Source organism: Dreissena polymorpha, chromosome 9 (genome assembly GCF_020536995.1).
Source record: "Dreissena polymorpha isolate Duluth1 chromosome 9, UMN_Dpol_1.0, whole genome shotgun sequence".
Classification (NCBI taxonomy): Eukaryota; Metazoa; Mollusca; class Bivalvia; order Myida; family Dreissenidae; genus Dreissena; species Dreissena polymorpha.
Genome location: NC_068363.1, coordinates 3000715 through 3022453, shown reverse-complemented (window position 1 = coordinate 3022453; position 21739 = coordinate 3000715). Strand labels below are relative to the sequence as shown.

General features: G+C 34.3%; 1 protein-coding gene and 1 long non-coding RNA gene across 14 annotated transcripts in view; one reads left to right on the top strand and one right to left on the bottom strand.

The window, feature by feature from the left end:
- LOC127845715 (piezo-type mechanosensitive ion channel component 1-like) overlaps positions 1 to 18924 on the top strand; it is a 255188-nt gene extending 236264 nt beyond the window's left edge. For 3 of the 13 annotated variants that reach the window (XM_052376812.1, XM_052376807.1, XM_052376806.1), the window contains one exon: positions 12640 to 15457. In XM_052376812.1, the coding sequence (XP_052232772.1) occupies positions 12640 to 12919 (280 nt within the window). In that variant the 3' untranslated portion in view covers positions 12920 to 15457. Of the gene's footprint in view, positions 1 to 12639 lie in introns of all 13 variants that reach the window. The other 10 variants (XR_008033338.1, XR_008033339.1, XR_008033334.1 and 7 more) reach the window with 10 other exon arrangements.
- Positions 18923 to 19721, bottom strand: LOC127845721 (uncharacterized). Its single transcript, XR_008033345.1, has 2 exons — positions 19441 to 19721; positions 18923 to 19295 (listed from the first exon to the last, which is right to left on the bottom strand). It is a non-coding gene; the product is annotated as an uncharacterized LOC127845721 (long non-coding RNA).
- Positions 19722 to 21739: the final 2018 nt, after the last annotated feature.

Genomic DNA, 21739 nt, shown 5'->3' with positions numbered 1-21739 from the left:
AGTTAGCAAGTAATTTATTATTTTTCAAACAGTACCGCATTTCAAACGGAAAGTAGGATTTATAGACGTATACGTCCATATCGACAAATGCGATTATTTTTAAGTTTTAAAGCGCAAAAGAGATGAATTTTTACCATGTAACCACCAGATATATTCAAATTGGCATAGATTAAATATGTTTCTTATTTATATTTACATTGACAATGCCATGTAGTGCATTTCAAGGTGTGTGGCTTTAAGGAAATATCGAGAATGTTTGTGTATCGTAAATATTTACCAGCATTTGCTTTAAAACTGGAATATACGGATTATTGGGTAATTAGTAGCGATATTATCTGTATAATATGAACAAAATAAAACGTATTTATATACGCATATTCAAACAATAGTTATAACAAGCTGATAATTAACAAAACAACAAAAACGCCGTCAACGTCTTGATTATTGATGTGGCTTCAAACTGCTAATTTTCTCAGCTTAAATATAATAGCATAATCAACATGCAATTAATTTATAAATCCACCATATGCTGGAGCCTTGACCACTTGTATATGCGAAAACATAATTACTTGACCTTGTTTATGTGTGAAGTACATACACTACGGGCGGGAAACAAACTTAATTGGCCAGACACATTAACTATGCTAACATGTATATGCTAATACAATCCGCGCACAATAAATTTATTATGATTTTAATTATTATTATAATTGTTCTTTCAAAATTTGTTAACTACATGTAACTAATAATTTTTAAAATATTTTTTATTTCATGATGCGCATCGATTCGGCATCATGTCGCGGATCGTGGCATGCCTCGGCGGACAGATGCGAAGTTTCGCGGCGAAATGCGACTTGCCGCCGCATACTGACGCAGCTTCAACGACTGACGCGGCATCGACTCGTTTCGCCTTGCCGCCGCGGAACGCAAAATACGTTTGTTCCGCTTTGGCTGTACTGTATGTTGATTGAATTCAAAAGTGGTTCTGGTTTCTTGAGAAACATGGCCGCCAGTGGGCGGGGCAGTTTTCCTTATTTGGCTATAGAGAAACCTTGTAAACACTCAAGAGGCCACATTTCTTGTCGGATTTTCATGAAACTTGGTCAGAAGATTTGTTCAAATGATACTTGGATCGAGTCTGAAACTGGATCATGCTGGGTCAAAAACTAGGTTACAAGGTCAAAAAAAAAGAAAAACCTTGTTAACACTGTAAAGGTTACATTTCATGCTCAATCTTCATGTAACTTTGTCAAAATATTTGTCTTAATGATATGTTAGTTGAGTCTAAAAGTGGTTCCGGTCCGTTGAAAAAAATTGCCGCCAGTGGGCGGGGCAGTTTATCTTATTTGGCTAAAGAGAAACCTTGTGAACACTCTAGAAGTCACAAATGTTGCCCAATCATCATGAAACTTGGTCAAAACATTGGTTTAATTGATATCTCGGACGAGTTCGAAAATGGTCAAGGACGGTGAAAAAACATGGACGCCAGTGTAGGGGGCATTATTCTCTATATGTATATAGTGAAAACATGTAAACACTCTAGAAGTCACATTTTTGGCCCAATTTTCATGAAATTTGGTAAGAACATTACTTTTGTTTCCTAGATACGAGAGTTGAGTTCGAAAATGGTTCCGGTCTGTTGAAAAACATGGATGCCAGGGGGGAGTGGCGCATTTTCCTTATATTTACATGTATTTAGTAAAAAAAAAAAAAGCTTTTGAACACTCTAGAAGTCACATTTTTTGCAAAATCATAATGAAACTTGGTGAAAACATTGGTTTTATTTATATCTGAGATGAGTTCAAAATGGTCCCGATCAGTCTTAAAACATGGCCGCCAGGGGGTGTGTGGCAGTTTTCCTTATATGACTATAGAGAAACCTTGTGAACACTCTAGAAGTCACATTTTTTGCCTTATCATCGTGGAACTTAGTCAAGACATTGGTTTTATAGATATCTCAGACAAGTTGGAAAATGGCTCAGATCGGTGAAAAAAACACTTTTTAGCTCAGCTGATTGCTCAGGTGAGGTTTTAGCATCGCTCTGTGTCCATCCTCTGTTGGTCCGTCCACATTTGGTATGTAAACACTCTAGCATTCACATTTCTCAAGCATTCTTTATCAAAGTTGCTGAGAAGCTATATGGCCACAAGATCTCAGTGAAGTTTGATAATGAGCAAAATCGCATAATAAATGCCAGAATTATTTCCCTTAGATTGTAAAAATTTTCATTATATTATACAAAATCCTTGTAAATACTCTAGAGGTCACAATTTTGTTTCAGATTTTATGAATCTTGGTCATAATATTTCTTTTTGTAAGCAATGTTTGATGTTTGGTCATGAGGGGTCAAAATATATAGTTCACCAGGTCAAATCTTACAAAAACCTCGTAAGCACTCCATGCGCCAGAGTTTTGGTTCAATAATGATGAAACTTGACCAGGATGTTTGTCTGGACAATATCTTGATCATGTTTGACTTTTGGTAATGTGGGGACAAAATCTAGGCCATGGGGTCTAATCTTACAAAAACCTTAAAAACACACTAGAGGGCCATAGTTTTGGTCCAATAACGATGATACTTGACCAGGATGTTTTTTTTGATGATTTGCAAAGTTTGACATTTGGTCATGTGGGGTCAAAATCTTGGTCAGAAGGTCTAAATTTTACAAAAAACCTTGTAAACACATGTAGAATTAGCATTACTTGCAAATGTTTGCATTGAAAAAAAAACATGCAAATGGACAGTATTCACTGAATCAGAATTATTCATATGCTCACCCTGCAAAAGTAAACAGAAGAGAACCAATCTAATATGCTCTAGAGTACTGAATTTTCAACTAAGCAATGAACAAGGCCTTGTTAAAAAAGGTGAGCGAACTAGGGCAGTCTTGGACTTCTTGTATGACGTAAACACTGGTTATAGCATGCTACTAATCAAACTCTTAACCCTTTCCCTATAAGGTGCGAAGTGAAAATGGCTTTTAAAAACAGCACAAAACCAAAACAACCTGCGAGTAACTTGCAGTCTGTTTAGGTTTTATGCTGTTGGCTGCTCATTAGCCAGTATATAAGGGTTAGAAATGTAAATCTGTTAAACTTGAATCTCGGAAGAAAGGTCTTTAATTAAATTAAACTTTCTAAGGGACCACACATGCATCAAAATACGTATCTAAGTGGTAAAGGGTTAAATACGTATCTTAGTGGTAAAGGGTTAAATACGTATCTAAGTGGTAAAGGGTTAAATACGTATCTAAGTGGTAAAGGGGTAAATACGTATCTGTGTGGTAAAGGGGTAAATACGTATCTGTGTGGTAAAGGGGTAAATACGTATCTAAGTGGTAAAGGGGTAAATACGTATCTGTGTGGTAAAGGGGTAAATACGTATCTAAGTGGTAAAGGGGTAAATACGTATCTAAGTGGTAAAGGGGTAAATACGTATCTGTGTGGTAAAGGGGTAAATACGTATCTAAGTGGTAAAGGGGTAAATACGTATCTGTGTGGTAAAGGGGTAAATACATATCTGTGTGGTAAAGTGTGAAGTAAGATTGCTTGGGAAGATCGCTCTAAGTCTATTCTGTAGACTTCAGCCTCAGAATGGGTTGATGAATATGGGCCCTGGACAGTATTGTAGGAGTTTAATCAACACATGTATAATATCATGCTCACACAATTTGCTATAATCTTTTCACCTTGAAGCTTTTATAATGTTTAATAACAATAATTGAGCAATAAAATTAGATTAGCTAATTTGAACTTTGACATGTGCAGTTACAGTTTGTGAAACTTTGCTTATAGTATCGCTTAAGTTTAAGTTTCATTGACCAATAAATTTGAGATAAAAAGGCTTGATAAATAAGGTTGAGTTCATTGAAAAGAAAACAGCATGAAAATTTGTTTATAGTGTATTAAAACAATTTAAAGACACACTCTTAAGGAAATTAAGTTCATAAATTACATTCTTATCGCATGATGAAGTGTTATGGTAAATCTAATGGCTTTTCTTGAAATTTACTATTTTAAACAGGATAATTTGATAGTTATAGCTAGGAAAAACAATACAAGACTTTAGCAATAAGATTTGAGTAGTTCGATTTAATTAGTTTAAAATCAACTGAGAATTGCTATAAATATGTTTTAATAAAACCTGAAAGAGTGTATTTTCATGTTGATAGATGCAGTTTTTGTTGCAAAGCGTTTGTTGTTGTTGATTGCTTGATGCCTCATTTTCTTTGAGTTTGGCATGACTGTGTTAGCTGAAAAAGTTTACATTTAGTTTATTATATTACCTGTTTCAAAAACACGGCATATCATGGGTACACCTGAACTGGGTGGGCAGTGCCCATGAAAACAAATGGAAGTACATTAACCCAAACAGTTAACATTGAATTGTCATGAAACTTAATGACAATGTTTGTGGGCATATTATCTCATTAAGCACTTATGAATAATCAGCCTTGAAAAAAGCCCAAAATAACCTTGCCCTCGTTCAACTTCCAACAGTTTTGATTGGATAATTATGAAACTTAATGATAATGTTTATGGGCATACTATATCTGCCAAGTTGGATTTATTAGTGATGGCCATTGAAATATTTTTTAATGGCTTGATTAAACTTTCTGAAATTGATCATGAAATGTTATGGTAATGTTTGTGGTCATAATATACTAGCGAAGTTTAATAAACGGTCAGATCACATGTTGCACTGAATTATGGCCCTTGAATTATTTAAAAAATAAAAACAAAATTAACCTTTACTGCTCTCACTCCATAATCGAAAATAAATCTTATCATGTTGAAACGTGGTGTTGATGGTTTTTGGGGAAAATAATTGTGCTTAAGTTTAGTTACCATCCAGATGGCAGGAAGTACATCTAAGTGTTGGCTGTTGAATTAAACAAATCTTGCCAAATAAACATTTTTCTCTTTCCAATTAACTAAAGTAGTTTTAATCATCAAACCCAATTACCATGTTTGTGGGCATAAACTATCAGCCCAGTATGATAACCAATCAGATCCCTAGAGGCATTTCTCAATTATGGCCCTTGAATAATCCAAACTTTGCAGAATTAAAGCTGCTTCCTTATGATAATCTGCAACTAAAATAATGTTATCTTATAATCATCAAACTTAATCGATGTAACCCATACCTTTAAAGTGGCATATTTTGTGAGTTGGACCTCATGTTAAGTACATGTATATATATATATATATATATATATATATATATATATATATATATATATATATATATATATATATATATATATTTATTTTTTACTAATACCTTGTTTATTATGTCCCCCACTTAAGAAGTGGGGGACATATTGTTTTTGCCCTGTCTGTTGGTCTGTTGGTTGGTCTGTTGGTTTGCGCCAACTTTAACATTTGCAATAACTTTTGCAATATTGAAGATAGCAACTTGATATTTGGCATGCATATGTATCTCATGGAGCTGCACATTTTGAGTGGTGAAAGGTCAAGGTCATCCGTCAAGGTCAAAGGTCAAATATATGGGTAAAAAATGCTCATTTAATGTACACTTTTGCAATATTTAAATATTCAGGATAGCAACTTGATATTTGGCATGCATGTGTATCTCATGGAGCTGCACATTTTGAGTGGTGAAATGTCAAGGTCATCCTTCAAGGTCAGAGGTCAAATATATGTGGCCACAATCACACATTTTATGAGTACTTTTGCAATATTGAAGATAGCAACTTGATATTTGGCATGCATGTGTATCTCATGGAGCTGCACATTTTGAGTGGTGAATGGTCAAGGTTAAGGTCATCCTTCAAGGTCAAATATATGGGTCAAAATTGCTCATGTAATGTCACTTATGCAATATTGAAGCTAGCAATTTTATATTAGACATGCATGTGTATCTCATGGAGCTAAACATTTTGAGTGGTGAAGGGTCAAGGTCAAGGTCATCCTTCAAGGTCAAACGTCATATACGGGGACATAGTGTTTCACAAACACATCTTGTTTTACACTTTGTATTTAGCAATTATTATTTGTTAAGGCACCAGTATACTCACATATATTGTGCATTTACCATTATTAGTTGCTTATAGCTGTGCATGTAAAATGTGTAGTGTATTATGGTGACAAGAAGTTATTGTTGTATTTTTCATGATGATTTAAAATATTGGATGCTGAATAGTCATTTTATATGTTACTCATTTGTTTTAGTGATAACATAACTGCATGTATTTTTGTCCCCTACTGGTTTCAATGGAGGGGACTTATGGTTTGCGCTCTGTGAGTCTGTTTGTGAGTCTCTCTGTCACACTTTTCTGGATCCTGCGATAACTTTAAAAGTTCTTCATATTTTTTCATGAAACTTGAAACATGGTCAGATGGCAAAATGGATATTATGCATGTCTTTTAATTGTGTTCCTACATTAAGAATTCTGGTTGCTATGGCAACAAAAATATATAAAATAAATAAATAAAAATTCTGACAATGGTGGAGCCGGTAGGGGACATTATTAATTGCTTGGCAATAGTCTTGTTTTTTTATAGTTTATATCCCCATAAACAAATGAAGTCACCATGTTGAATGTTTGTCCAATTGTTAATTTGTCTGTAGGAATTGATTTTTTAGAATCTGCATTGTCTAATTCTTTTAATTTGATGAAACCTCATACTCCGCATATTCAAAAGGTGTGTTTGCACCTGGCATGCTTTTACATAAATAAATATGGCAGGCTGGTACCCATTTTTGGTATGTTAACGTTCGTGGAACAACTGAATTCTGTGAAACTTCATAGACTTAAATTAATGAATATGCTACATAATTGTGTGTGACATGATGTTGCTGTTGTGACAAAATGCCTTATGACTGGCTTTGAAAAGTTCCTAATGGCTGACCCAATTAAATTTAAAACCTTACTATAACATGTATCAAAGTATTTATATAGATATTTGCCCAATTAATGATATTAGACAATATGTTTGACAAAAATACATGTACCATGTTTTACCTTAAAGGTTAAGGGTCAACTATTGGACACAATAGGGCATGGATGAGGTGAAACCACTTTTAACATATGGGTCAAGGCTCTCTATTGGGCATTTATTAGATGAAGTTATTATCCCCTGCCAAAGGCGTAGTGATTTATAATTGGTGTTGTCTGTTCATCAGTCTGTCAGTCAGTCAGTCAGTCTGTCCATCTGTCACACACTTTTCAGGGAATATCTCAGAATCTATATAATATATCTACATGAAACATCATGGGTGTATAGATGTCAATGAGGAGACATGCCATGCACAAGAACCATAACAAATTTATTTCTTAAAGAGTTATTGCCCTTTGTTGTTTTTGTATGATGTAACTGTTCGAGATATATCTCAGATTCTAAACTAGATTTATACATACAATTTCATGGGTGTGTAGAGATCAATCAGAAGAAGTTCCATGCACAAGAACCAAAACCCTGAACTTTCTTAAATAAGAGTTATTGCCTATTGTTTTGTGTATGATGTACCTATTCAGTACTATATTTCAAAAATGATTAAAGATTTAAACACAAAACTTCATGGGTGTATGGATTATATGTGTTGAGCATTGCAATGCATAAACACAATTACCATTCACTTTATATTTTCTTAGGGTTATACTATATATCGAGTGATTTGCACCAATAAACACAATTTGTTTGATGGGGTATAGCAATAAAACAAATTTGCCCGTAAATTTAATTGTTATGTAAACAAGAAATATCTTTTGAAAAAGAAATTCCAGGACAACGCAACTAAGATTGGTTCCCTGATTTTTTCTGTCCAGCTATAAACAAGAATGTTCAAACACCTGGTTGTTCAGATAAAGGACCAAAAGACCCTTAATTTGTTTGAGATTTACTCCATCATTATTTATGTTTATTGTTTATGTTTATTTATTCCTATCTGTTCTGTGAATAATAAAATTGTATACCATCCCATTTTTAGCTCACCTGATTGCTCAGGTGAGCTTTTGTGACCGGTCTTTGTCCGTCGTATGTCCGTCCGTCCGTTAACATTTGCTCGTAAACACTCTAGAGGCCACATTTCTTGTCCAATCTTCATGAAACTTAGTCAGAAGCTCTGTTCCAATGAAATCTCAGCCGAGTTTTAAACTGGGTTGTGCGGGGTCAAAAACTTGGTCACTAGGTCAAAAAAAAGAAAAATCTTGTTAACACTGTAGAAGTCATATTTCATGCCCAATCTTCATTTAACTTTCTCAAAATGTTTGTTTTAATGATATCTTGGTTGAGTTTAAAGGTGGTTCCGATCCGTTGAAAAACATGGCTGCCAGTGGGCGGGGCAGTTTTCCTTATTTGGCTATAGAGGAACCTTGTAAACACTCTAGAAGTCACAATTTTTGCCCAATCATCATGAAAGTTGGTCAAAACATTGGTTCAATTGATGTCTCGGACGAGTTCGAAAATGGTCGAGATTGGTGAAAAAACATGGCCGCCAGTGGGCGGGGCATTTTTCTCGAAATGTACATAGTGGCAGTTTACCCTATTTGGCTATAGAGAAACCTTGTAAACACTCTAGAAGTCACAATTTTTGCCCAATCGTCATGAAAGTTGGTCAAAACATTGGTTTTATTGATATCTCGGACTAGTTTGAAAATGGTCAGGATCGGTGAAAAAACATGGCCGCCAGTGGGCGGGGCATTTTTCTCTATATGTATTTAGTGAAAACATGTGAACACAGTAGAAGTCACATTTTTGGTCCAATTTTCATGAAGTGGTTCCGATCCATTGAAAAACATGGCTGCCAGTGGGCGGGGCAGTTTTCCTTATTTGGCTGTAGAGAAACCTTGTAAACACTCTAGAAGTCACAATTTTTGCCCAATCATCATGAAAGTTGGTCAAAACATTGGTTCAATTGATGTCTCGGACGAGTTCGAAAATGGTCGAGATCGGTGAAAAAACATGGCCGCCAGTGGGCGGGGCATTTTTCTCGAAATGTATATAGTGGCAGTTTACCCTATTTGGCTATAGAGAAACCTTGTAAACACTCTGGAAGTCACAATTTTTGCCCAATCATCATGAAAGTTGGTCAAAACATTGGTTTTATTGATATCTCGGACTAGTTTGAAAATGGTCAGGATCTGTGAAAAAACATGGCTGCCAGTGGGCGGGGCATTTTTCTCTATATGTATTTAGTGAAAACATGTGAACAAAGTAGAAGTCACATTTTTGGCCCAATTTTCATGAAATTTGCTCAGAACATGTGTTTCCTTGATATGAGAGTTGAGTTAAAAAAATGGTTCGGATTATTTGAATAACATGGCTGCTGGGAGGGGGGTAGTTTTCTCATTATGCCCCCCCCCCCACCCACCCTTTCGAAGAAGAGGGGGTATATTGTTTTGCTCATGTCGATCCGTCCGTCCACCAGATGGTTTCCCGATGATAACTCAAGAGCGCTTATGCCAAGGATCATGAAACTTCATAGGTACATTGATCATGACTCGCAGATGACCCCTATTGATTTTCAGGTCACTAGGTCAAAGGTCAAGGTCACGATGACCCAAAATCGTAAAATGGTTTCCGGCTGATAACTGAAGAACACTCATCTAGGATCATGAAACTTCATAGATACATTGATCATGACTTGCAGATGACCCCTATTTATTTTCAGGTCACTAGGTCAAAGGTCAAGGTCACGGTGACCCAAAGCAGTAAAATGGTTTCCGGATGATAACTCAAGAACGCTTATGCCTAGGATCATGAAACTTTAAAGATACATTGATCATGACTCGCAGATAACCCCTATCGATTTTCAGGTCACTAGGTCAAAGGACAAGGTCACAATGACCCGAAATAGTATAATGGGTTCCGGATGATAACTCAAGATCGCTTAGGCCTAGGATCATGAAACTTCATAGGTACATTGATCATGACTCGTAGATGACCCTTAATGATTTTTAGGTCACTTGGTCAAAGGTCAAGGTCAGGTGACGGGAAATAGTTAAATGGTTTCCAGATGATAACTCAAGAACCCTTATGCCTAGGATAATGAAACTTCATAGATACATTGATCATGACTCCTAGATAACCCCTATTGATTTTCTGGTCACTAGGTCAAAGGTCAAGGTCACAATGACCCGAAATAGTAAAATGGGTTCCGGATGATAACTCAAGATCGCTTAGGCCTAGGATCATGAAACTTCATAGGTACATTGATCATGACTCGTAGATGACCCTTAATGATTTTCAGGTCACTTGGTCAAAGGTCAAGGTCACAGTGACCCGAAATAGTTAAATGGTTTCCAGATGATAACTCAAGAACGCTTATGCCTAGGATCATGAAACTTCATAGGTACATTGATCATGACTCGAAGATGACCCCTATTGATTTTCAGGTCACTAGATCAAAGGTCAAGGTCACAGTGACCTGAAAAAGTTAAATGGTTTCTGGATGATAACTCAAGAATGCTTATGCCTAGGATCATGAAACTTCATAGGTACAATGATCATGACTCCCAGATGACCCCTATTGATTTTCAGGTCACTAGTTCAAAGGTCAAGGTCACCATGACCTTAAATAGTAAAATGGTTTCTGGATGATAACTCAAGAACGCTTATGCCTAGGATCATGAAACTTCATAGGTATATTGATCATTACTCGCAGATGACCCCTATTGATTATCAGGTCACTAGACTAAAGGTCAAGGTCACAGTGCCAAAAAACGTATTCACACAATGGCTGTCAAGGTCACGGTGACTCAACTTAGAAAAATGGTTTCCGGATGATAACTCAAGAATGCTTACGCCTAGGATCATGAAACTTCATAGGTACATTGATCATGACTCGCAGATGAAAGAATGATGAAACTTGACCAGGATGTTTGTCTGGACAATATCTAGGTCAAGTCTGACATGTGGTAAAGATTGAATGAACCGACTCCTCTCAGGTGAGCAAACTAGGGCCATCTTCGCCCTCTTGTTTAAAAACATGATAACATCCTCATGAACAATGCTTCTATCACCACACTCTACTGAAAAACACTTGTTATTATAAAAGCTCAGTAATAAATAAGTTTAAATAAATCAGTTACTGGGACAGCAATTTAACTTTAATAAAGTCATATGTCAATCAATGTTTTTTTGTTTAAAGACAGCGACGTTCTATTCCTGAAAACATAAAAATATACTCAAATCTATTGGCAGTCAATGTTCCTGTCGCATTTAGTTATGGCAAGAAATCTAGGTCCAAAACCCATCTTAGATAGCTACACCAAAAATTATACATATATTTTGTAACATGTAGCTTGAATCTTGAATGTTTTTATTGCATGGCTGTGCTTAGCTTGTATGCTTTAATTTGCATAGTTTTAATTTTAAATTAGGGAAAAACTGCAATATTCTAAAAATTTAGCCCATTACTTTTTACATTATATAGTAGTGTTAAGGAATTGCAAGCTTATTGGCTTTGTAGTTTCACACATAGGCTTTTTTTACGCCCGTTTTCAAAACGGGACGTATTATAGTTTCACCCTTGGCGGGCGGCGGTGGCGTCCACAGCAGTGTCCTCTCTCTAATTCAAATAGTTTTCATCTGATCTTCACCAAACTTGGTCAGAAGTTGTATCTAGACAATATCTAGGTCAAGTTTGAATATGGGTCATGCTGGGTCAAAAACTAGGTCACGGGGTCACTTAGTGCATTTCAAGGATTAAGCATGGTGTCTGCTCTCTAATTGAAGTAGTTTTCATCTGATCTTCACCAAACTTGGTCAGAAGTTGTATCTAGATGATATCTAGGTCAAGTTCAAATATGGGTCTTGCTGGGTTAAAAACTAGGTCGTGAGGTCACTTAGTGCATTTCAATGATTTAGCATGGTGTCCCCTATCAAATTGAAGTAGTTTTCATCTGATCTTCACCAAACTTGGTCAGAAGTTGTATCTAGACAATATCTAGGTCAAGTTAGAATATGGGTCATGTCAAAACCTACGTCACAGGGTCACTTAGTGCATTTTAAGGATTTAGCATGGTGTCCGCTCTCTAATTGAAGTAGTTTTCTTCTGATCTTCACCAAACTTGTTCAGAAGTTGTGTCTAAATGATATAAAGGTCAAGTTGAAATATGGGTCATGCCGGGTCAAAAACTAGGTCACAAGGTCACTTAGTGTATTTCAAGGATTTAGCATGGTGTCCGCTCTCTTATTGAAGTAGTTTTCTTCAGATCTTCACCAAATTTGTCAGAAGTTGTGTTTAGATGATATGTAGGTCAAGTTCAAATATGGGTGATGGTATATTTATCAAGTTGTCCAAAACCTTCAAACGGGCATATTTTGTGACAGTTTGGCACTCTTGTTTTTATTATGATACAAATAAGAATATAGCCAAGTGTCTAAAGTATCAGTTTTTTAATGATGTCTATCAAAGTGACCATCATAGATTGGCAAATTGACAAATTTCAAGAAAAGAGTTGGTACAAAGAGTTAAAGGCCTATAAAACTTGAATACATTAAGAAAGGTCTTTAATTATATTAAACTTTCTAAGGGACTACAAATCGGTAAAAATATGTATCTTAGTGGTAAAGCGTTAATGACTATGTATGTCAGTGAATGTCTCTGCCACTTACAATCCACTGCGCTCTATCTGTTTAGTTGTTTGTATTGTCATTGATCTCCACAGCATCATCGGTCTATACCTGACCTTCATCCTGCTCATCGGTCGCATGCTTCGACTCTCCACAACTGGCATGGCGTCTGGGATCTCGTTCCAAGAGCTGCCCAACGTGGACAATATCCTGCGCCTCTGCCTTGACCTGTACCTGGTGCGAGAGATGGGCGAATACCGTCTGGAGGAGGATCTCTACGCAAAGCTCATATTTGTGTACCGGTCGGCAGAGACTCGGGTCAAGTGGTCGCGGCTGAAAATGTCCCAGATCCTGGAGATGAAGAAGAAGCTGTAAAAGCCGTGTCTGATAGCAAGGGATGTTTTAGACTGTTGAAGTAAATTAATTACCTGTTTAGTGTGTTTGATGTTGAGCAATTTGAGAATTAATGTTGTAAATGTAAGTGTGGATATAAATGAAATCGTAAAAGTTAAATATTGTGTGTGTTTTTTTCCAGAGATATCACATTTTTAGATCACAGGCATGACAATTTTGATCTTTAGTGCACCTGATTTCCTTTTTGTCCATTTTAACATAAACAAAAATGAAGATGTTCTTTGGTCTTTGGTTTGAATGCCTTGGAAGGCAGTGTTTTTTGTGTGTTGTTTTGCAATTATATTTGTTTAGGACTGTTTGAAATATCTTTTTTTAAGACAAACAACAACATTTTTTATTGACAATTTTACGCAATGCAGAAAATCTGTGAAAAAGTAAATTAACGTTGTTGTTCATGCTTTTTTTCTTCTAAATACTGCACACTGATTGATGTCTAGCATTCTTTCAGATATGTTTTCTTGCAAAAAAATATTTTGTTCTGTATTGTGTCTTGATCTGCAATATTCTTGTTTGAAAACCAGAGGGCTTTACAACTAAAACTATTAGATAAGGTGATAGGCTAATAGTGGCAATGTTTAATTTATTGATCGGCGGTTTAAAGAATATATGAAGCATAAATTGACCTTAGATTTGTTAATTTTTATTGCAATATTTATTGGTGAGTTGCATATAAAGTTCTACTTATTATATAAGATCATTCACTAAAGCAAGTTGGGTGTAGCCTGAACAATTTGTTTCTTAAAGATTCTGTGAAAAAATAAGTTTACTGTTTACTTGAAAGGCAACATTTTATAAGCTTGTTGAAGAATTGTGTTAAGCATATTAGTGCAGCTTTTTGAGAGTAAAAGTGTTGCTTTTTAAAGCAGGATTTCAAGTATTTCTCTTGAAATTTATACTGCTCATGTTTATTATTATTATACCTTTTACTTGGGTTAACATATTCTGGTGTTGTTGAAGTGAAGATATTTGGTGCATTTGTTAGTGATAGTTTACAGTGCTTTTATATTTCAGTGGGATTCAGTTAACAGCGTGTTCCATATTTTCAAGTGTGCTGTTTTTTAAATATTATTTTTGTTTTATTTGTTTATTTATTGCAGTAAAAATGTATCTTGTATTTAAGTCACCTTGTATAGTAATTATTACATACACAATTGTTTGTCGCTTTCTGTCATTTTTAATATCTTCTATTTTTGCCAACAACAAATTATTGGCGTCTGACATATCTCCTTGTTTTAAGCATTCTTCTATTGTTTACAGTTAATCACTCTTTATTTTATTGCTCAAAAATATCATATATATTTCTGATTGTCAAGTGTTGTATGTTAATGAAATTTAACTTTCACAAATAGTTTGCTGTTTACTGAAAATAGTCTTACATTAGTAATGTATTATTGTAGTAGTTAATGTCCTTATTATTTGCTAATTAAATAATGTGTCAAATTTTTAGAAAGAATGTGTTTTCCTAAATGTGTAATTTAAAATTAGGTTGATGTTGTCATTATTTGTATTGTTAAATTAATTTTGGTTTTGTATTTGAGAAACATACTAATGTACTTATTAACTACATGTATAGTGGTGCCTTAGCAGATATACTGTAAAGTCATTATGATTTGTGGTGCATTAATTGTCGTTGGTTTTGCTGGGTGACAGATTCGTCCAATTCAACACGAACACCTCGGAAAAGTATCAAATTTAATATAATCATCTTTTAAACTCAGAAATCAAAGAATGTTTGTGTCCTCAAAAAAATCTTTTTTTTCAATCACAACATTTTGTTCTGACGAATATTCATGATTTTACAGTTAATACCTCAAGAAATTAAGGTCCCTATTTAGCTCTTGATTGACTGTTAGCAGTACAAAAAAGAATGGATGTCTGAAGGAAATTGTTAATTTGCTATTTTTTGCTTGATAGGCTTTTTTAAATACCTATTTGTTTAGTAATTAAAATATTTATGACTTTAGAATTAAGTGCTGATATTACCTAGTAAATCTATTTGTAGACTAGGGGGTTGATTTCACACAAAGCCTAAATTTGAACTGTACCTTTTTTAAATAAAGGCAGTCATGGAAATAAGCAGTTCAAACAAACTAGCCTAAACTCGTGTCTTATTACTTAAGGCCAAAGTGTTTTATACTTTTTATGAAAACCCAGAATCTCTCTGCATTTCTTGTTACACTTTTCTTGTGTAAGGTTTACTGGCTTGTGGTTGTTTAAATCATTGCTATGTTTAAGATTAAAAACTAATCTATTACTTAAATAAGTAACATTCTGAGTCATCTCTTCATAGTGACCATTGGGCTATGGACTTTTTATGCATTTGTAACACTGTGCGTCATCGATAATTTCGTTATTTTCAGAATCATAGGCTTGTATGTGTCGTTAGTACTCGTGATAGGCCGCTTTGTGCGCGTCTTCTTCAGTGACATGTCGAAAACAATCATGTTTGACGAGCTACCCAATGTTGACGGCATTCTCAGCCTTTGCTTGAACCTCTACTTGGCGCGAGAATGTGGAGAATATCGACTCGAAGAACAGCTGTTTTCAAAACTGCTTTTTGTTTATAGGTCTCCAGAAGTTATGATCAGGTTTACAAAGCCTAAGACTGAGTAGGTTATGTTCATAAAGCCTAAGACTGAGTAGGTTATGTTCATAAAGCCTTAGACTGAGTAGGTTATGTTCATAAAGCCTTAGACTGAGTAGGTTATGTTCATAAAGCCTAAGACTGAGTAGAATTTGTTCATAAAGCCTTAGACTGAGTAGGTTATGTTCATAAAGCCTTAGACTGAGTAGGTTATGTTCATAAAGCCTTAGACTGAGTAGGTTATGTTCATAAAGCCTAAGACTGAGTAGAATTTGTTCATAAAGCCTTAGACTGAGTAGGTTATGTTCATAAAGCCTTAGACTGAGTAGGTTATGTTCATAAAGCCTAAGACTGAGTAGAATTTGTTCATAAAGCCTTAGACTGAGTAGGTTATGTTCATAAAGCCTAAGACTGAGTAGGTTATGTTCATAAAGCCTAAGACTGAGAAGTATATGTTCAATTGTTCATGTGTTAAGAAGGATTAACACAGCCGAAGACTGAGCATTATATGTGCATGTGAAAAGAAAACAGCAGGTTCTAAATGATGGTAGTATTTGCATGTTGTTTTTATTAAGAATTTGTATTTTACAGTAAATGATGATGAAATCATCTTGTTTCAATGAAGAACATTTTCTTACTTGTAGATATAGAGGAAAGTAATCCTGAATTACAAACTATCAAAAAATAGTTAAAACAACTATGTAATTAGGAAGTTAGTTAGTTATTATGTTAATCTAAATATGTTTTGGCAAGGGTCATTGCTGTCAACACAATCCTTTGCCTGTGATTCTATTAATCTATTACCGCAGACACAAACTTATCACATACCATGTTATCAGACTTTTTAAAACTCATTTTCGAGTGACACACTTGGAAAATGTTAAAGGGATCTGTTCATGTTTTGGTAAATTGACCAAATTGAAAAAAAATGTTTCAGATTTGCAAATTGTCTTTGTAATTATGTTATTTGCGAGTAAAAAAATTACTGATCATTTTCCATGCTCAAAAATATTCATTATATGAATCTTTTGACGATTTAAAAACCTGAAAGTTATAGAGCGTTACAAACACAGAACAATTGAATAAAATGGGGAGTTCTGTTGTTATTCTTTTATTTTGTTACACTACCTGGAATACATGTAAAAAGTATAACATGCACCATTAACTTTAAAAGCACGGATGAAAGAGTGCTTTAAGAGCCTGGCCTTAAATCAAAGGGTCTGTGGTTCGAGCCCAGTTTGGGATATTTCTTTTTTTAATTGTATTCTTGTTTTTACACTGATGCTTTTTAGTTCTGATGTTGACATTTATAAATTTAAACCATTTTAATGATAAATTTTACACAAATCTGAAAAAGTCTCTGAAAAATGTTATATGATTTTCTAGTCAGTGTGTTTTCTGACTGATGTTTTTGTCTATAGACCATACTTTCTTATATGTCTAATGTATTTGTGTGTTGTTTAAACACCATTATATAGCAGATGCTTTTTTTGATTGATTTAAAACTGATTAAAATGCAGCTATAAATTATTTTCAGGTGCAAGGCACTATTAACTGTTTTGTAACTTCACTATCAAATCCTACACAATCAATTCCAGAATGTTTTTTTAATTGCTTTGAGATTTTTTATTTTTTTTTTCACTCATTTGGAAATGGGACCTGTAGTATATAAAAAATAACATTCTTGAAAGTGAGAAAATATAAATATGAATAATGAGTATCTTAAACTACTTTTATGACAGTTTCAAGGTTTACGACTGAGATTTGCATTTTTCATTTTTAGGGAGATTTTCTGTCGTTAGATTTTCTTAAGTCCAGCTTGTATGACTACCATGGCAGGAGGAATGTGCCCTTCAAAAAACTTTTACATTTGGAAAAAAACCTTAATTTCATAATTAATTTGTCTTTTGAGGGACTTCAGTACACTTAAGGTTCGGTCCTCTTACGGATATTGAATTTGTTATGAAAAAGAAACACATGGATACTAAAAATTGCCACATTATAAAGGATGTAAAGTCTCAGAGCATTTTTGATCAGTTACACTCACTAAAAAATTTAGTTCTTTTATGTTTGTTTTGTAAAATCAACAAATTAAATAATGACATCATTTGTTTTTTGCATTTTTTTGCCAACCTTGCCATGTTGTTAAAATGAATCTATATTGGCTATGCTTTGCAGCGTTTCATGATTCTTACAGTCTGGGTCAAAATATCACAATTTTAAATTTGACTGTAACGATTTTGTCTGTTAATTAATTTACTTTGATTGTTTTATACATTTAAGATTCTGTGAACACATTTGGTGATAACTTATCGGGCATTTATGAGAAGATTTGACAGCTTTGTTCTGATTTGTCATATAATTGTGTAAATACTTTATAAAATTACCAGGAGAGTTGTACATTACCTCATTTACATAAATTTGAATTGGGAAGTTATGTTTGCCTATATATTGTGCTCATAATTTAATACTCATAATCTTGCCATAGTTTCATAATTTATATACAAGGAAGGAAAACAATATGTGTTGCAGCCATTAGACTTTTTATTATCCTTATCTTAATTGTTAATTATCATGAAATTTAAATCTATTATATGTGTAGCTTCATTTTTTTTAAAGTTATATGTAAAATCATATTTTTTGTTATTAAATTTATACATTGATACCTTATAACCAGTCCTCACTAGCTCATTATATTTTCAATTATTGAACACAACCAGGAATTATTTTGTTTGAAGCCATGACTTTGACCTCGCCCATCCAATATAAAATCCCAAGCAAGGTCTTGATATAAGATGCATTTTAAAATTCCCATATGCTATTGTACAATTGAGCTGAATTGTTTTGTGTGTACCTACATTAATATTGACAAGCTGACAGCTCCCACTCAATATCTAATCCCTAGCAAGCTTTACCTTGACCTTAGCCATCGCCTGCAATCATAAATGAAGTATTTATACAAGGTACATTGTATCTTTGAATGCAGTCTAATTTTATTGAAAACATAAAGAACTTTTTCAGTTTTTGGGGCATTGTCATATTTCTTGTTGTAACCTAGTTTCTATTTAATGGCTTGAGTTATATAAAAACAATTTCAAACGAGCAAAATAGTATCTTGATGACAAAACGGTTGTTATTAAAATGCATCTTAATATCCAGTTTTTTAGAAAAAAAAGAATAACACTTTGCGAAGCACAAGAAAAGTTGAGCTCTATTTAAATGTATCAGAGTTATATAGGCTACATTTTACGTTGTAAACCATGTTAACCATTTTATTATTCTTTAAAACTGCGGGTTTTGTTTTTGGGCCTTTTTAATGCATTGTTTTGTTTAATTTATGCAATGGTGCAATAAATTGTGTATGCGTTTTTATACGCCCGTCTATGACGGGACGTATTATGGTATACCCCGCGTCCGTCCGTCCGTCCGTCTGTTAATGTCGTACGCTACGTCAAATATCCTTTGACAGATTTTCTTCAAATTTTAACACAATCTTAATATTGATAAACCCTGATCCCCTTTCGTTTTTGACGGAATTCTGAATTGTCGTTCCAGAGTTATGGGACTTTGTTCGTCAAAATTTCGTGATTTCATTGAATGTCCTACTGTAGCTATATAAAAATGTTAAAGTTGTTATAACTTTGGTATGCTTGGACCTAGAGTCTTGAAACTTGACATGAAGGTTGGCCAGAACTAGTAAGTAACCACTGGACATTTCAAGGTCATTCATTTGAAGGTCAAGGTCACTGTGACCTTGAATGTAAAAATGTTAAAGTTGTTATAACTTTGGTATGCTTGGACCTAGAGTCTTGAAACTTGACATGAAGGTTGGCCAGAACTAGTAAGTAACCCCTGGACATTTCAAGGTCATTCATTTGAAGGTCAAGGTCACTGTGACCTTGAATGTAAAAATGTTAAAGTTCTTATTTCATGTTATAACTTTGGTATGCTTGTACCTAGAGTCTTCAAACTTGAAATAAAGATTGGCCAGTACTAGAAGATGACCACTGGTCATTTCAATGTCATTCATTTGAAGGTCAAGGTCACTGTGACCTTAAATGTTAAAATGTTAAAATTGTTATAACTTTGGTATGCTTGGACATAGAGTCTTCAAACTTGACATGAAGGTTTGCAAGCACACTTAGATGACCACTGGTCATTTCAAGGTCATTCATTCTAAGGTCAAGGTCACACAAGGTCACTGTGACCTTAAATGTTAAAATTGTTATAACTTTGGTATGCTTGGACATAGAGTCTTCAAACTTGACATGAAGGTTTGCAAGCACACTTAGATGACCACTGGTCATTTCAAGGTCATTCATTCTAAGGTCAAGGTCACTGTGACCTTAAATGTTATTGTTGTTCATGTATCCTACCGTAGCTCAAATATCCCCCGATGGATTTTTTATACGCCCGTCTATGACGGGACGTATTATGGTATACCCCGCGTCCGTCTGTCCGTCCGTCCGTCCGTCCGTCCGTCCGTCTGTTAATGTCGTACGCTACGTCAAATATCCTTTGACAGATTTTCTTCAAATTTTAACACAATCTTAATATTGATAAACCCTGATCCCCTTTCGTTTTTGACGGAATTCTGAATTGTCGTTCCAGAGTTATGGGACTTTGTTCGTCAAAATTTCGTGATTTCATTGAATGTCCTACTGTAGCTCAAATATCCTTCGATGGATTTTTTTCAAATTTCAACACAATCTTAATATTGATAAACCCTGATCCCCTTTCGTTTTTGACGGAATTCTGAATTGTCGTTCCAGAGTTATGGGACTTTGTTCGTCAAAATTTCGTGATTTCCATGCTCATGTACTTATAAAATAAACCATGTATTCAAATACAAATAAACTGAAGTAAAAAAATGATTCAAAGGGTTATTTATTACCTTACTACTTCATTGGCGAACGACGGGCGTATCATGCGCTCATGGCGCAGCTTTTATTGTATTTGTATTGCTTCACATTTTGCTTTGACAAATAAATGATTTAAATGTCGTTTGTTTTGTTCTTGTGAATCTAAAATATAAATGGATGAAATTGGTCAAAACACAAAAACAAAATCCTTGGAACACGGACTCTAGATGAGACAATTAAGATCCGTGCTTGGAATAATAATATTTGATTCTGTTTGAAAACATATTTTAATTTCATTATGAAATTACTACGGATGTTTATAATTCAAAAATGCTTTCCTCAATTTAGCGTCAAAATGATTTTCTATGTGACCACGTCAAACATGTGTGATATTAATTTATATTGATATTAATTAATTTTAATTATATTATAAATAATGCTGTGCTGTACTGTAACGCAGTTCATGATTGAAAATGTATATTGCGGGATTTATGTATGTGATTTTTAAACGTGGGTTATTTTGACTCAAGGTAAACTAAATTTATTTTTACTCCATAGGACCAACGTTTATCACCAGTTCCTGTGTTAATTTAGCAAAACTGATATCCTTTACTTCTTTGTACAATATGAATCGCCTGTAGGTAATCCATATCAAGTTTTAGTTAATCAAGTAATATGCGCATTGTTGACGGTAATCTATGAACTAGCTTCATTTTCTCTGGACTCACTTGTTTAAATATGTTGGTTTTTCTGCAGTCATAGACTTAATTGGTCACGTGGTAAAATGCTAAAGTAAGGCATTCTTTTGGTGCCTGTTTTGGCAAAATAAACTGTGACAAATATTAATCGCTTATTTCCATGCGCTTGCGTTGACGGTTTCATCTGAGCATTCATTAAAAAATATAGACACCGTGCAGGCCTAAAGTGTTTGATTTCTATTTGTGTATAAGCACTAAGTTTCGCTGTTATGAGCCCAAAGCGTAGCGAGAATACTCTTATTTGAACCTACACATAATAGCAATTCCGAAAAAGGCTAATACATGCATACTACAGTCTGCTTAAGCGATGGTCGAATTAATCCAAGAAAGAAAAGGACAAAATATTATGAGTTATACATGTGTACATCCTGTTTAATCCATACTTATAAATTAAGTAATGTCAAAGGTCAATATACAACAAGAGCAACCAAACAAATAATACAAAATACAATGAATATATGTGTTTACATTCAATATAATTTCGAAAAAATAAGAGCATAGAAAAACAACAATTTTGATCAGAGGAAACACTTATTTTAAAGTGATTATCTTCTTGCCTTTGTCTATGGTATATATG